Source organism: Triticum dicoccoides, chromosome 7A (assembly GCF_002162155.2).
Source record: "Triticum dicoccoides isolate Atlit2015 ecotype Zavitan chromosome 7A, WEW_v2.0, whole genome shotgun sequence".
Taxonomy (NCBI): domain Eukaryota; kingdom Viridiplantae; phylum Streptophyta; class Magnoliopsida; order Poales; family Poaceae; genus Triticum; species Triticum dicoccoides.
Window position 1 is genome coordinate 260,238,582 of NC_041392.1, and position 17,024 is coordinate 260,255,605.

The 17,024-nt window shown below is 45.6% G+C and overlaps 1 protein-coding gene and 1 long non-coding RNA gene across 2 annotated transcripts; one reads left to right on the forward strand and one right to left on the reverse strand.

Moving 5' to 3' along the window:
* Positions 1-3,765: 3,765 nt before the first annotated feature.
* LOC119327482 (putative F-box protein At3g10240) lies at positions 3,766-5,245 on the forward strand. Its single transcript, XM_037600585.1, has one exon. It carries the CDS (start codon positions 3,900-3,902, stop codon positions 5,028-5,030), a length of 1,131 nt encoding a protein of 376 aa, XP_037456482.1. The 5' UTR covers positions 3,766-3,899; the 3' UTR covers positions 5,031-5,245.
* Positions 5,246-9,263: 4,018 nt separating this feature from the next.
* LOC119334484 lies at positions 9,264-15,782 on the reverse strand. Its single transcript, XR_005161362.1, has 2 exons — positions 15,694-15,782; positions 9,264-9,329 (listed from the first exon to the last, which is right to left on the reverse strand). It is a non-coding gene; the product is annotated as an uncharacterized LOC119334484 (long non-coding RNA).
* Positions 15,783-17,024: the final 1,242 nt, after the last annotated feature.

Consider the following 17,024-nt stretch of genomic DNA (forward strand, 5'->3'; position numbering starts at 1 on the left):
GGAAGCCCATGGGAGGTGGCCGCGCCCCCCCTCCTTGGGAGTTCGAATAGGACAAGGAGGAGGGGGCGGCGCCCCCTTCCCTTTCCCTCTCCCTCTCCTTCCTATTCCCTCCGGTGGAAGAAAGGAAAAGGGGGGGGGGGCGAATCCTACTTGGACTAGGAGTCCAAGTAGGACTCTCCCCATGGCGCGCCCCTCCTGGACGCCGGCCTCTCCCCCCTCCTTTATATATGTGGCCAGGGGGCACCCCAAAGCACAACAGACAATTTCTTAGCCGTGTGTGGTGCCCCCCTCCACAGAATTCCACCTCGGTCATATCGTCGTAGTGCTTGCGAAGCCCTGCGACGGTAACTTCATCATCACCGTCGCCACGCCGTCGTGCTGACGGAACTCTCCCTCGACCCTCTACTGGATCAAGAGCTCGAGGGACGTCATCGTGTTGAACATGTGCTGAACACAGAGGTGCCGTACGGTCGGTACTTGAATCGGTTGGATCATGAAGACATTTGACTACATCAAGCGCGTTACTAAACTCTTCCGCTTTTGGTTTACAAGGGTATGTGGACACACTCTCCCGTCTCGTTGCTATGCTTCTCCTAGATAGATCTTGCGTGATCGTATGATTTTTTTTGAATTACTACGTTCCCCAACACTTGGCTGGTCTCTAGCGACGAGAATGATGGCCGACGGTGACCGCTGATCAGGGAGGAGCTGTTCCTGGTGAACACGATGGAGGTGTGTGGCTGCTAGGTGGTCCAGATCCCCTCCACGACCGGCGTTGCTGTCTAGCTTTAAAGAGGAGGCGAGCAGGGAAGGGATGGAAGGAGATGATGGATGCGGTGCGCTGGCAAAGGAGGGGGAGGGGAGAGAGAGAGAGATGGAAGGAGGAAGGAGAAGGGTGGATCACAGGTAGGATCCATGCCTCCTCTGCCACCACAATTGGTCTTTTTTTGCATTTAGTTCTCACCACGTCAACCCGACAGATGGGCCCTATATGTGGTTTAGCTGTTTTCATGACCAAATCCGAGCATCAGTTCTCCACGTTACAGGTTAGACATAGTTTTCATGGTATTTTGTGCCGTGACACAAATGTGATATCAAGTTGTTATCCTGGTGATTTCCTGTAAATAACTCCCCACCTACCATTTGCCATTTCATCACCCCTATCCATTCTAATCAGCCGCCCGCGCATCACTTGCCACCTCGGACGGCAGAACATATCTCGGTGGCGCGACGGTTGAGGCGCCTATCTTGCACGCAGCGAATGCAAAAATGAGCTCGGTGATGCCGTGGGCACGATGCAATCAAACTTGCAAAAGATATATAGTTGGCCGTGGTCATCTTCATATCCTGGATCTGATAATGATATGCTTATAATTCGCCTCAATAATGAAAATACTAGGTTGCATCGCCTGTCCCTCCGATTAAGCTTGTTGATAATGGAAGTAAGGCCTATCTTGGTGATGAGTGGCGGCACGCATCCGGCGATTTCGTCCACTCATCCCGATTCGTCTCAATAATGGAAATAGGTTGGGAGAATTGTAAGTTGATCCTACTTTTTTTTGGGCGAAAAGCTGGAGTTACTTGAAGTTTTCAAGTAGGAGTACCGACCAGCCAGAAAGTAACCACCGAGCTTTCATGCGAAAGTTAGTGGAGACTCGGACTCAGGTCGGCACAATGAACCAAGTCTCGCTAGGTAGACATACAGTTTTCTTTTGTCGGATACTGGGGAGATTACATTCAAGGGCGGGCGGCAACACGCAATTGTACAGGTTCAAGTGCACGCTCGTTTCCTTGGTCTCGACTCCAAACAAAACAAACCCACGCTTGCAGCTGGCGTGCGTACGTTCCAATCATGTTAGACGATCTGGGGGATTAGTTTAAGCAATTACACTATGTTCATCATATGCTAATGCGTCCCGGCAGTTGTTTCGGTTGACGTGCACGCATGACCACCGCCGGCTCCACGATCATGCCACACCGGGGCAGACCATACGCAATGGGCCCAGAGGGTGTTAAGTTGTCTTGAGCAAGAAATGCAAACGTGATGACCACGATGTTGGGAATTAGCGTGCGATTAAGTTGATGTACGTACTGACCACCATGTTAATCATTGCTACTACACCGGCCAGGTCATATGCAATGGCCTAGAGGACTCAAGTTGCTTTGAAAAAGAAGACAAACGTGATGACCATAATGTTGGGAATTAGTGTGCAATTAAGTTGATCTACTACTGTATACCTGCAAGAAAAAGTTGATAGGCATAAGAACACACTTCCCGCAAAACAAACAAACAAACAAACAACAACAACAACAACAACACATGAGCATCATATTTTTGAAGACTCACGGGAGCAAACTGCATTGAGAGCCCCTTCGGGAAACCACTGTGAGTTTGTAGGTTTGTTAGGAGGCCCCTTTTCACTTTTCTCTCCATTTTTTTCCTTGGTCCTCTGACCGCCACACAATTTTTGTTATCACCATGTTCTCCCTGCTATGAATCAATGAAATAGCCAGCAATTGCTGGACAGTTCAAAAAAAATATTTTTTCCGGTGGAGAACCCCAATAATAGCATAAGAATCACAAAAAAAAAGCTAAACAACTCCCCTTTCTTTTGTGCATAGTTCATGACTCTAGCTTGCAACCTTTGTGGTGATGTACTCTTGCACATGTTCAGACCATTTAAGACCACATAAGGAGAATATTCACGATACGCTGTCATGTATAGAACAAGGACTCTACTATAAATATGACGTCGGATTTTTTAGCATGTCAAATCGAACATGTTCATGGCAAATTATGTTCTTTGATGATGGTAAGTTTACTTGACGAGCATGACAAATCCGCCTTAGTTTAGTTTTTTCTTCAGATAATTGCCGTGCTTGTAAACTAAAATTTTCATCATCATCATGTACTCAAGGATGTAACTCTGTTGATATTTGAATAAAGTGCCAACTGGCTTCCCTTCAAAAAAAAAATTGTCATCATCATGCCAATATAAATTGTCGCAAAAGTTAGATTTGCCATGCCTAAAAATTAGCGTTTTGTAAAACAACAGAAAAAAAAGGAGAAGTCCAACTATAGACACACGATAAGCCTAAAGTGTATCTCTTCCCATCTAAACCTTTCTTTTGTCCTTTTTTTTCAATTTCCGGAAGCTCTTTATATTAACCCATTTGCTTTTTGATAAGCTGGCCGGGTTTTGACGTACTAAACCCACGTAACTTTTCCCAACTCAATTTTGATAGGCGAAGAATGATCAAACGGAAATGGGGCATTCTGATCGCGTCATTTGCGTGTGAGGAGAAGGAGCGATCCTAGAATTTGGAGCCGGCGCACCACCGCACAGGGCATGTGAAGTGCGGCGCGGCGCGGCGGTCTCGATTATTTTTCCACCGGCCACGACCACCGCACCATATCGCGCCACCGCCGCGCACCGGAAAACGTTGCTCGGAATGCGGCCGCCACCTCCCCTTTCCGCGGTGATGCGGTGTCAGCTGGTGGCGACGAGAGAAGCCCGAACGAACCACTGGAGCTCAAGTCCAGTTCTAAACGGGTATACGTGTCACGACCTAGCATAGTCCACGACGATCATCGCCATCCCTCCCGCAGGTTCTCCTCTGCTGTCGACTGAGCTACGTACCAGATACACGTCGGCGCACACGCGGGCTCCAATCATTCCATTTCGTGCCGACCAGGTAGCACGCGAGTATTCTCATCCACCCGTATACATTTTTTGGAGGCCTATTTATAGCCCATCCCTTCTAATCTTAGCACTGCATTCCATCTGCATCCATCACTCTTATCTGAAACTTCCTGCTGTTGTTTCTTCCTCCGTTTCCCTCTACTCGGTCTGTATATTCAGTAAAGAGCGCAGTGTACGTGCCAAGAAGAATTATATATGGCGATCCTCAAGAGTTGTTCCGTCGACAGCGACGCGAGTGCCAGGGGCTTTGCTCCGGAAGAGATCGACCTGGGCGACGACGTGCTCGCGGAGATCATCCTGCGCCTGCCCCTGGACTCCGTCGCGCGCTCCAGGTGCGTCTCCAAGAACTGGTGCGCCGCCATCGCCGACGGCTATGTCCGCCGCCGGCTCCCCCTGCACATGTCCATGATCTGCTTCCCCGACGACGACGGCGACGCGCTTGGCGGCGGCGGCGGCAGCAGGCCCGTGTACGCGTGCGCGGGCGAGGGCCGCCGGCTCGAGGCCCGGGACCTCGGCTTCTTCCCGCTGCACGACAGCGTCATCTTCTGCGACGGGTGCAACGGCCTGCTCCTCTGCCGCGCCCCCGGCTCGCCGGAGTTCTATGTCGTGAGCCCGGTCACCAGGAGATGGGCGGCGCTCCCGAGGCCGGCCAAGGAGCCGCGGCTCTCCGTGCTGGCGTTCGACCCGCTCGTCGGGCAGCACTACCACGTGATCAACTTCACCGGGTGGCGCGACCGCGGCGCGGCGGTGGAGGTGTTCTCGTCGGAGACGCGGGCGTGGGCCGCGCACGACGTGGAGTTCGGCGGCGTCCCGGCGGGCTCCCTCTCCGGCTCGGTGCACTGCCACGGCGGCGCTGTGTACTTCCTCGCCTCCGACCCGGACTGCGTCGTCCGCATGGACCTCGCCGCCGGGCTCGCGTGCACGGTCATCGACCTCCCCGAGCCGGCGGACGGCGACGGCCGCGTCGCGCACTCCGGCGGCCGGCTGCACTACCTCTGCAGCCACAGCGGGCTACTCAAAGTCTGGTCGCTTGAGGACGACCGCCCGCGCCAGCGGTGGCGCCTGAAGCACGCCGTGAGAGTCAGCGACGTCGTGGACGGCGGCGAGGTGAGGTTCCTGGCGATGCACCCGGAGAACCAGGCGGTGGTGTACATATGGTCGCCGTGGAAGGTCGTCGAGTACGACCTGGGCAAGCGAGAGATCACCGGCGCGGCGTGGGAGTTCGGCAAGGGCGCGAGGAACCGTGTCGTCAAGACGTGGCTTGTCCCGTCCTCGTGCTACCTTTCGGATTGCTTTGCGGACGATGGTCCGTTACCGGCGCGCTGAATTGATCAGGGGACAGGGGTGGGTATGGAGCGGTGAGGTCTGAACCGTGCGCCTAACCCATCGAACCGAAATGGAATGAATCGCTCCGTGGGTCAATGTACACTGGACCCAGCGCTCCGATGGTTAACGTGGCTCCATCCATTTTCTCCCTCTTTTTCTTATTTGTAAATATAAATTTTACTTCATTGTAAATATATTTTATATTAGATAGAACATTTTTTTATAACAGTACAATCGAAGTCATTCCAATACACACTCCTTTATAAACGCACGCACACATAGTATGGCCACCTTCGAGCCGGCAGCATCTTAACATTTAGTCATTACAGGCGCAGTTGATTGAAACATCTTCTCACACTAAACAAATGTTGCTGGAAGTCTCCTCACAATTAACAAATATCATCGGAAGTGCATGAGATAAATTTATGAATAATGCGAGCACAATATTAAGTACAATTTTAACACTCTTTTATAATCACGAGGACATACTAACTTTGACGGCAAAGCCTATGGATTCGTCTCTCCTTTGCATATTGCTTCGGCTGTAGGCAACACAAAAGAGTCTCAGTGCCTTTGCTCAGGCTAGATGTTCATGTTATGGTTTTTTGTCCTTGCATAGTAGCTTATGTTAGGGTTGTTCTCGTAAATGTTACAGTTTTTTGTCCTTGCATAGAAGCTTATGTTAGGATTGTTGTTGTCCTCGAAAGTGTGACGTTTGAGTGAATGATGATGTTTTTTTCCGGGTTTCAACCGTTATCCTTACCCATTGTTCATTCTATCTTTTTTGAGGAGTTTTGAGCTTATTTTGTTTTATCTGTTGGGAAGCTTCGAGCTCAAGACACAGGTAGAAAGGAAAAATTAGCAAAGTTGGACAAGGAATGGGTACAACAACGGGCTAATACTCCCTCGGGTTGATGCAATGTATTTCAATGTTTTCACCGGCTCTAGTCAACTGGAAATGCAAAATTACTGATTATCATAGGGACATCAACCAAAATGACTGCTGGATTTAATAGGAGGATCGGTAGTTAGTTGTCTTTATTGGTTGGTTTTCTTTCTCCTCTGTATGCTCGTGAAAATTGTCTAAAACTACTTGCTAACAAGACGAATTTCTTCCTTCAGGCTATGCTGCTCATATAAATCAGCATCAATAACTTCTATTATATTTCTACCTCTCATTGAAATGGTAGGTTTTCTTTCCTTCCGCTTCCATCAATAAATATAGCATGAAGAAAGGCTCGAATGGTGTGATTCCTCGGTCACCTGATCCTTCTCGAGTTCATTCATCCAGATATAGTCAACAGAGCTTAGATTCTTGTAGTCTCCCTTATTGTGCGAGATGATAACATCTGATGTCAATTGTTTCAGATTTATTCAAGGGTTTAACGACAACGACTGCGGCCCAATCTTCTCTAATTAGGTATCAGAAAAAAAATCATATCTAACCAGTCTATAACTTGAACCAGTTTTGCGCATTGTTTAGGCATTATATCCCTCATACGAAGTCTGCTTCGGCTCCACGGCCACTCAAATCGAAGCTGTCGCGAGTTGTATCTAAGAATCCAACAACATTGACTCTCCAAATTGGCCTTTAAGTGGGGCATTTTGCTTTCTAAAGTTCCATAACACCGCTCGCCACATTTTTTTCAGATCACATACCAAATTTATTGACCTCTCAATCCAATATTGTTGTAGCCTGAGAGGTACATTTTCCCGTCATTTTTTTCATTCTTTATGTTAATAAATACGCTGAATTTTGTCAACGGAAAGTTCAAACATGGCAAATCGAATATTTTTCATGGCAATTTATGTTGGTGGATGATGGCAAATTTAATTTTCAAGCATGGCAATTTCCTGGCAAAAAAAATAAAATAAACTGAAGCAAATTTGCCATGCTCGTCAACTAAACTTGTCATCTTCGGCAAACATAATTTGCCATGAAAAATGTTCGATTTTCCATGCCTAAAAATCTGATGTTTCCTGAATATCCATGTCCTTTTGTCAATACAAAGTGCCTAGGTCCTACAAACCGATGGGCATCCTTTTGGTTATCTCCATCAAAAGCGACACTCAATGCAATGATAAGTACTGCCTCCGTTCACTGTTATAAGATGTTCTAACTTTTTTCTTTCTAAATCGGATATATATAGACTCATTTCAGTCCGTATATAGTACATATGAAAATATCCAAAGCATATTATAATAGTGAGTGGAAGTAAGCTTCAGGAGCCTTTTGTTACATTTCTGATTTCTCTGTACAAGAGTGTCAGCTTGTGCAATTGTCATGCTTCTCAAGTAGTAACACAAAGGGATCTTGCTACATGGTCAACTGATTTCTCAGCAAACAAAAATGTTGGGAATGCAGTTTCAAAATAGCAATTCTAGTTTTAAAAACATGGAAGGAGTGAGGTGTATGGAGATAGATGCTAGTCAGTTTTGCCAAAAAAAATTGTGTGCCTGTGGGCCCAAGCCCAGTCTACAAGGAGGAGGTTGGCTATTTTTGGGGGCAAAGAATCTTGTCCAGTCAGACACTTGGATAAGAAGGTCAACTTTGTTTTTGCACAACCAAAAAGAGACTAGTGAATTAGTACTCCGTTATTCTGCGTCGAAATTGATCATGGCTAAAATCATTAGCGTCTTGGGACCGTTGCTACGTCAGGCCACTGGAAAAAATGAAAAAAAACTACTCTGACTAAAAATAAACCTTGTACATTGGTAGCATTCCTGTCTTGATAATATTCTCAGCCAAACATATTGGGAAGAGGTCTCGCAGCCATGAAGGCGTCAACCATCTGCACAAGCAGGAAATCGTTAAATAGACAAGTAATATATGTTCGATGCATATTGCTGAGATGAGCATTTCGTTAAGAAACTATAGCCATGCTGTCAGCCGTGCTTGCATATACATGCTGTCAGCCGTGTGAGCACAGTGGATACGAAATATCTTTTTTGTCGCAAAGATACTAAATATTATTGCGCCATACTCATTGTGTACTTCAGAATGTACAGAAGTGTGCAAGATGACAGATCTGATGAATTGCATTACCTCCTCGGTCACTTGAGCTCTAGCTCTCTCATGTCTTTTAACCAGCTCAGATAGAACGTCACCAAGAAGATTCTTCACTTTACCAGTTAGCAGGCTTCCATCCCCGTAACCCTGACGTTGAGATTCAGAACATACATTTAGTTGAGGAAAATAGGTAGAGGAAACGTATCCAATAAACTGATCCCATATGTGTAGCATAACTTGAAATATTACCTTCTTTATCTGCTCAAGATCATCGTCGTCTTCAAGGAAGAAGTTCAGGTACTTAATCGGGACATCCACCTAAACACCACAATTATAATTCACTGATTGGTTTTGTCTTGCTCAAGGAACCCAGTACACAACAAGAATATTGCAGGAACAAAACAAGAATAAGACGAGGTGCGAATGATGCTTTGTCACGATGACGTTCCTTTCAATTGTAGGCCAGCACATGTAAGATCACTAGCAGGTATAGTATTCCCTCCGTAAATAAATATAAGACGTTTTAACTCTTTTCTGATTCAGGTGTATATAGACGCATTTTAGTGTATTCTTCATTCATTTCAGTCCGTATGTAATCCATATTGAAATATCTAAAATGCCTGATACCCCCTCCGTTCCAAAGTAAGTTCCGTCGTTTTAGTTCAAATTTGGACTTATTTGAACTAAAACCACGACACTTATTTTGGAACGGAGTGAGTATTTGTTTACGGAGGGAGTACCAAATAAATCGTATGCACATCGCTTCCCAACTGCAGATTCTGTAGGACTGAAAGCTTTTCTCGATATATACTCAAACTATTTATTTAGTTTAAGTTTTGCATCTCAAGCAATACATCTCAGAAAGTGGAGTACAATACAGGCAATCGGAGAAGCAAAAAAGGCTTGCTATCTGCACTAGTTTGTTGTCCAATAAAGAGTGCTCAAGAGCAGGACAAGGGCTTACCTCAAGGTTAGCTCCAAGCTCTCTTTGGAGTTCCGCTGAGTCTTGGCCACCTGAGAAAGCATATTTGTTCACCTGGAAAACGAATAACAATAATGATAAGCCTGTGAAATAATAGAACAATCCCACAGTCCACAGTTTCATCTTTGGCTCAAGCTAGCAACCATTTCACACAAAAAAAGGACTAGCTCAAGATTTGTAATTGTCGGCAAATATTTCTCAGGTCAAAGTTATGCTCACAACAAACCTTCTTCAATATTTCTTCTTCATTATCTCTCACATATATCGCAGAATTTGGATCACTAGCTGACATTTTCGTGCTCTCCCCCTGTAAAATAGAAATAAGCAACTGGTAAAGTAGTGTCTTAAAAATTCATCGCATCCAAGATATCCTCCGTTTAAAATTGTAGAATGTTATGGTTTCAATCTAAATCAAACTTCTTTATGTTTGACCAAGTTTATAGGATTTTTTTTACCAAAAACAGTAGGGAAAACCCCTACTGTGAGTCTTTTTCATTTATAATTAGCAATGGTAATGTACAATGGTCTGTAACATAACAGCATGTTACAAGTTCATAGGAAATGTATCAGCATTTACAATACCAAATAAATATACTATGAAAATCTATTTCATGGCAGATTTAGTGAAATTTTGGTGCGGTAGATGGTGCTATATTTTTTTATAAATTTGGTCAAACTTAAAGAAGTTTGACTCAGGAGGGAATCCAACCCGCAACTCCAAGGTTATGAGTCTTATAAGCATGTTATAATTTGGAACTGAGGGAGTATGAAGTAAAAAGAAATGCTGAACAAAAGACATGTTTCATGGACTCCATAAATAGAAGTCAAAAGTCTTGTACATGTTCAAAAAGGCCAATTTGAGAAAATAGCAAGTTCAACAACTAACTAGTACCAGTTAAACTGGCTTTGTATTTATCATAATAATACAAGCTTGTGGACAGTTTGATAATCGCGATCTTACAGTATGTGCATCATGAGATTTGTTTGTTTCCAGGGAACCCTCAGGCCAACGTCAACACCACAACACTGATGTGTAGACAGGTTCAGGCCCCCTGATTGGGTAATAGCCTACGTCCTGTGCGTATCGATTATATGATGAACAAGTGTACAACAATGACTCTAGGCGGACTGGGAAGCAACCCAACAAATTCTAGGGTTTATGTGGGGGTATTGAGGCGGTGGAAATGATTTTTATGCGGGGCCCTCTCCACCCTTTATGTAGGGGTATTGAGGCGGTGAAAACCCTTCTACATCCGGTTTCTACCTTGCCTTGCAAGCTACTCCCTCTGGTCCCGAAAACAAGGCATCCAATTTTTCCCATCTTTCTCCAAAAGGAAAGCGTATCTCCAATCAGGAGTTGAGCTGGGGGTGTGAATATTCATATGACTGGTGCGCTCTGGTTTGTGTTGGTCTACGTGCAACCACATGCACGCCCTCTTTTTGAAAACGGAGGGAGTAGCTTAGGGATAAGCCTGCCCTGTTTATATCTTGGATATCAGCATGTGATTTCTAGTACCCGTGACTTACCCAAACTAAATCAGATTACCCGTGTGGGCCCTAAGGCATAATATACACAGGCACAGACATGCACAAGGTATTAAAAAAATTCCTTATTTGACACTATCTTAAAATCTGCTTCCTTATTTGACACTGTAAAAAAAAATTCTTCCCTATTTGACACAAATTCTAAATTTTATTCCTTATATGACATTTCCGTTCATTTTGAGCCTAAATGACACCTGAAAGACTCTTTTGCCCCTCATGTGGTATGTGTGTGGGGGGCAATATCGCACACACGCAGCACCAGTGCGAGTGCAGGAGCACACACGCAGCAACACATACACATGCACCAACACACACGCAACAACACGCACGCGCACGTGCACACACACGTAGCAACACACATGCACGCGCACACACGCAGCAACACACACATACACACACACGCAGCAGCACACACGCAGGCAACACATAGGCACACAACAGCACACACACACGCGCGCGCACGTACACACGCAGTAGCAAACACACACGCAGCGACACACATGCACACACACATGTGCGCGTGCACCCACACACGCAACAGCACACACGCGCGCACACACATATCGCATGAGGGGCAAAATCGTCTTTTCATGTGTCATTTAGGCTCAAAATGAATGGAAGTATTGTATAGGGAATAAAATTTAGGACTAGTGTCAAATAGGGAAGAAAAACTTTTCCGATGTCAAATAAGGAATCAGATTTTAAGACAGTGTCAAATAAGAAATTTTCTTTAAGGTATTTTGGTACAGCCATACCGTGGGTGTAATTATCCCTCGGTAAAAGCTATTGCATTTATCTCATAAAGAAAGGTTAGTTACATTTGTTAGTCTTGGTTAACATATGCATAAATATGGGATGCACTTGTAACTTCACAATTAGGAATTCTAGGAACAAGCTTGAATACTTCCAATTGAAACATTTCATGTGTAAGATATCACTTTGCCCTCCAGACCCCGTCGCCCTCCCCTCCTGCCCGTGCTCTGCCTCCCGGCCACCAGGAGCTCGAGACGCCGCCGCCCCTCGCCGGATCCTGCAGCCCCGCGCCGTCCTCTCCTCTGCTCCTTCTCTGTCCTCCCGTGCAAGCTGCTGTGGCTCCACATCCCCACAAGTGCAGCTGCGCATCTCCTTTGCGCCAACGCCACGGCCTCGCCGGCCGGCCATCGGAGTTGCCGCCCCGACCACCTCCGCGATCTCCGACCTCCCCTTCCTCTGCTCCTCTTGATTCCCTCACGCCCGAGCCGCATGGGAGACGAGCACCCCGCAACAGCGCACGACCCTGCGTTCGTCTCCTCGGCCGGACGACCACCTCGCCGGCGACCAGGCGCCACTCCACATCCGGGATGCCCCTGCTCCCTTCTCCTCCTCGCCGCTGCTCTGCTCCGCATCGGCCAAGTTTCGTTGCCTGCTCGCCGCCATCGCCCTAGCAGGAGCTCTGCTTCCCTTGCTCCACGCCAAGGCCGACGCCGGCCCCACTTCGTCTTGCTGCTGGTCTGCCATCGACCTCCTATTGCTGCCTGCATGCACATGTGGCGCTCGTTGGACCGAACGCCTCCGGCCCTAAGCCGACAAGTACCCCGGAGCCCACTTCGACGCCATGTACCTCGACCGCCGCTGGCTTCGGTGACCCGCCAAGGCTGGTTACAACCCATGTACCACTACTATCGCCAAGACCGAACCTGAAGGACCAAGGATGTGCCAAGTACCTCGTCGATACGTGTACGACTACATTCACCGAAGACCACGAGTACAACGACTTCCACAATGCGTCGTGTATGACTACCGTCGCTTGGGTTCGATAAGGCGCCGAGTACCACTACGTTTGCCATGTACATCTACACCAAGACCGGTTCGACAAGTACCCCGAGAACGTCTGTACCTCTACCGTCACCGTGGGTCCGGCAAAACCAAGTGTACAACTACCGTCGCCCCGAGGACGTTGGATTCGTCAAGTACCTCTCTAAAAACGAACATGTACCATTACTTCCACTTCCGTCGCCGAGGACCGATAGTACCACTACTTCCCACGACCGTCCCGAGAACGTCTACTTCCATCTACATCCCATCAAACCCGAACCATCCCGAAGGCACGCTTCGGAGGTATAACCCCGAGACGACCGCCCGTGAATGAATGCATGTGTTGTATGAGATGCATGTTTGGATGTTGTATCCTCCCGTGAACGTTAGTTGTTTCCCTCGCTTGGCACCATCGTCGACCCGTGGGAACCCGGTATCCGGGATCACCCCATCATCCTTGCATGGCACGCTCCCGTCGCTTTTTCTTTTGCACCGACATCTCGATGAGTTGTCGGATCATCGGAATGTTGCCGTGCATCATTTCCGTTGTCGTTGCCGTGGCACCCTTTCTTTCCGCCGTGGTGACAAAATGCTCCACATCTTATAACTTGCCAACATCTTCATAAAATTGCATAAAACTTGCACATGTCATCCGCATCATGATAATAACATTTAAAATGTTTAAACTGCCGTTTGCTTAAATTGCTAAATGCATATGGGGATTTACCGGAATTGTTGTTTGATGTTTCCGGCCCCATTTAAATTGCTTAGATAGTGTAGTTTAATTGTGCTTCACCTCTTGCCATGCTTAACAACATTTAATATTGTTGGATACATAACCGAGAGCGAACTAAATAAAAGGATGTGGTGTTTTGTCAATATGCATCTCGTTGCATATTGAGCTCCACTTAAATTGTAGTTTTGTTTGTGCACTTTGCCATGCCATGCATAGTTAAACCGGACATGCATCATCCTTGGTTGTGCATCATGCCATGTTTATGCTTGTGTGTTTACCATATTGTTTGCTTCTTTTCGGGTTGCTTCTCTCGTTAGCTTCGGCTTCGTTCCGGAGTTGTGAGAATTTGTTCGACTACGTCCGTTTGTCTTCTTCATGGACTCGTTCTTCTTCCTTGCGGGATTTCAGGCAAGATGACCATACCCTTGAAATCACTTCTATCTTTGCTTGCTAGTTGTTCGCTCTATCGCTATGTCGCGCTACCTACCACTTGTTATATCATGCCTCCCATATTGACATGTCAAGCCTCTAACCCACCTTCCTAGCAAACCGTTGTTTGGCTATGTTACCGCTTTTGCTCAGCCCCTCTTATAGCGTTGATAGTTGCAGGTGAAGCTGAAGTTTGTTTCATGTTTGGAACATGGATATGTTGGGATATCACATTATCTCTTATTTTAATTAATGCATCTATATACTTGGTAAAGGGTGGAAGGCTCGGCCTTATGCCTGGTGTTTTGTTCCACTCTTGCCGCCCTAGTTTCCGTCATACCGGTGTTATGTTCCTTGATTTTGCATTCCTTGCGTGGTTGGGTGTTATGGGAACCCCTTAACAGTTCGCTTTGAATAAAACTCCTCCAGCAAGGCCCAACCTTGGTTTTACCATTTGCCTAACAACCTATCACCTTCCCTTGGGTTCTGCAGACCCGACGGTCATCTTTATTTTAACCCCCCCGGGCCAGTGCTTCTCTAAGTGTTGGTCCGAACCGAGCCGCCTGCGGGGCCACCTCGGGGAAACTCGAGGGCTGGTTTTACTCATAGCCTGTCTCATCCGATGTTGCCCTGAGAACGAGATACGTGCGACTCCTATCGGGATAGTCGGCACATCGGGCGGCTTTGCTGGTCTTGTTTTACCATTGTCAAAATGTCTTGTAACCGGGATTCCGAGACTGATCGGGTCTTTCCGGGAGAAGGAATATCCTTCGTTGACCGTGAGAGTTTGTGACGGGCTAAGTTGGGACACTCCTGCAGGGTATAAACTTTCGAGAGCCGTTCCCGCAGTTATGTGGCAGATGGGAATTTGTTAATATTCGGATGTAGAGAACTTGACACTTGACTTAATTAAAATGCACCAACCGCGTGTGTAGCCGTGATGGTCTCTTTTCGGCGGAGTCTGGGAAGTGAACACGGTCTTGTGTTATGCTTGAACGTAAGTAGTTTCAGGATCACTTCTAGCTTCTCGACCGTTGCGTTGCTTCACTTCTCGCTCTTATTTGCGTATGTTAGCCACCATATATGCTTAGTGCTTGTTGCAGCTCCACCTCATTACCTTACCCTACCCATAAGCTTAAATAGTCTTGATCTCGCGGGTGTGAGATTGCCGAGTCTTCGTGACTCATAGATACTTTCAAACAGTTGCATGTGCCGATGATACCAGTGCAGGTGACGCAACCGAGCTCAAGTGGGAGCTCGATGAAGATCTTGATCGTTTTTATGCGTCTTTTCCGGTTGATCAGTAGTGGAGCCCAGTTGGGACGATCAGGGATCTAGCATTTGGGGTTGTCTTCTTTTATTTTGGTTCCGTGGTCGGATCTTTATTGTATTCTGAATGATGTATGTTTAACTTGTTATTTGTGTGAAGTGGCGATTGTAAGCCAACTCTTTATCCCTTTCTTATTCAGTACATGGGATTGTGTGAAGATTATCCCTCTTGCGACAAAACCACCATGCGGTTATGCCTCTAAGTCGCGCCTCAACACGTGGGAGATATAGCCGCATCGTGGGTGTAACAAGTTGGTATCCTAACTGGCTGGCATTGTATGGATAATCCAATACCATCAAAGATCTCCATTGTGCATCCATGCATAAACTCATGTCTCATCGCCACTAGCTAAATACCCATGCATTGCTACGGAAGTTAAATGCGCAAGCATTTGCTACAGAAGTTCTTTTTTATTGCATGAGTTGTTTAAACGCTTGTGTCATAGTAATCTCTAGCTTTGTGCAAATAAAAATATATTTCAAAATATATATCAATGGATCAACTAATAAAAATATTATGATACATTTATCTACTACATACTCCCTCCGTTCCAAAATTCTTGTCTTAGATTTGTCTAAATACGGATGTATCTTCTAAATACGGATGTATTGATACATCCGTATTTAGACAAATCTAAGACAAAAATTTTGGGACGGAGGGAGTAGAATGCATGATAATTATGGTAATTGAATTTTTGCAATTTAAGAGGTTATCTCTAAGGGTGAATGGACTGCCACCAACTTAGACTTTTATAAGAGTAAAGACAAAGATTTTCAAACTTCTGTGCAGTGAAGATATTAATTTCTGGATTCATATTCCTGAGAAAAATAAATGTACCTGAAGAGCAGGGAAAAATCTGGATTCAGTCAGTGATGGCTTTTGACAACCAATTCTAGGGGCAACGTCACGGGTCATCCTGAAATAAGGATCTTGGCAGAATAGAAAATGAATCGATTGACAAACAGATGCTTGTTAAAAAAATATAAACATCTACCAACAGATCAGCATCTATGACAAAATTATTCAGACATGCTTTTGGCCCAGATCTTTTGGCAGCTTATGGCATAAGCCATACCTTTCCCAGTTTATTTCAGAAACCGCCCCCATACTATGCATTGAGGCTTCTAAACCAGTTAACCAAATAAGCTGGGAAGGAGGTAGCTTATTTTAGAAGCCGCCAACAGAACTGAGCCTCCATGATATTTGCATAGGAATAAAGACATCCATATTTTTTTTTGCGGGGTAAAGACATCCATATTGATAGGATATAAAACCAATCATGTTAGACAAGATGATTATACAAAAAGTTATGTTTATACCTGGTCTACTGCACATGGGATCAGGCAACGTAGTTGTTCCATGCCAGAGAAGAGATGGGGAAATGAAGAAGGGAATGACGGAACTGCTTGCACAGGAGGAAAGCTAATCTTTCCTATGTGATCCTCTTGACTGAATCCAAATATTCCTACAACCTGTCATTCAAGAGTAAACTATATTGGTGAAAGATAATGCTTGAAGGGAAGCGACTCGATTTTGGAATGTACTCCCTCCGTCACATAATATAAGATCTTATTACATCCAATATATGAGTATATTGGATGTAATAATATCTTATATTATGGGACAGAGGGAGTAAACATTCTCCTTTTCAACTGAAGAGGCCTCACCTTATTATATGTCACACATCTAGCAACTTTAACCATGTTTTCATAAAAGGCACTGCAAGGAAAGGAAAGAAGACTTAATTTGTCATCTAGTAAGCAAAGCTGTGACGAACAGCATACACTTCACTTGCTTAGCGGCAGAGTTATCTGAACAGAAACAAGATGTGCCACAAGGTCTTTTGCATCAGAGTTATCTAATCAGAACTACAATTAAAATGAGTAACCTTACCCTCCAACAAAATTAAAATCAGAGAAAACGAAAGTCTTTTCAACATCAAAACCACATGCTATGATGTCTTTTGCATTTTCACGTGCAAGCCTTTTGCTTTCGTTAACAGTCAAATTCTTCCACAGGAACTTCTCATCATCAGTGAGCTGTATTACCAGTGGCACCTTAAAAGCATCCTGCAAATATCTGAACAAAAAACTTGATGGTTAATCAACATTGTCCATGGTTACTTACAAAATAAAAAATGGGAGTCAGGACCCCAATGCAAGAATTAA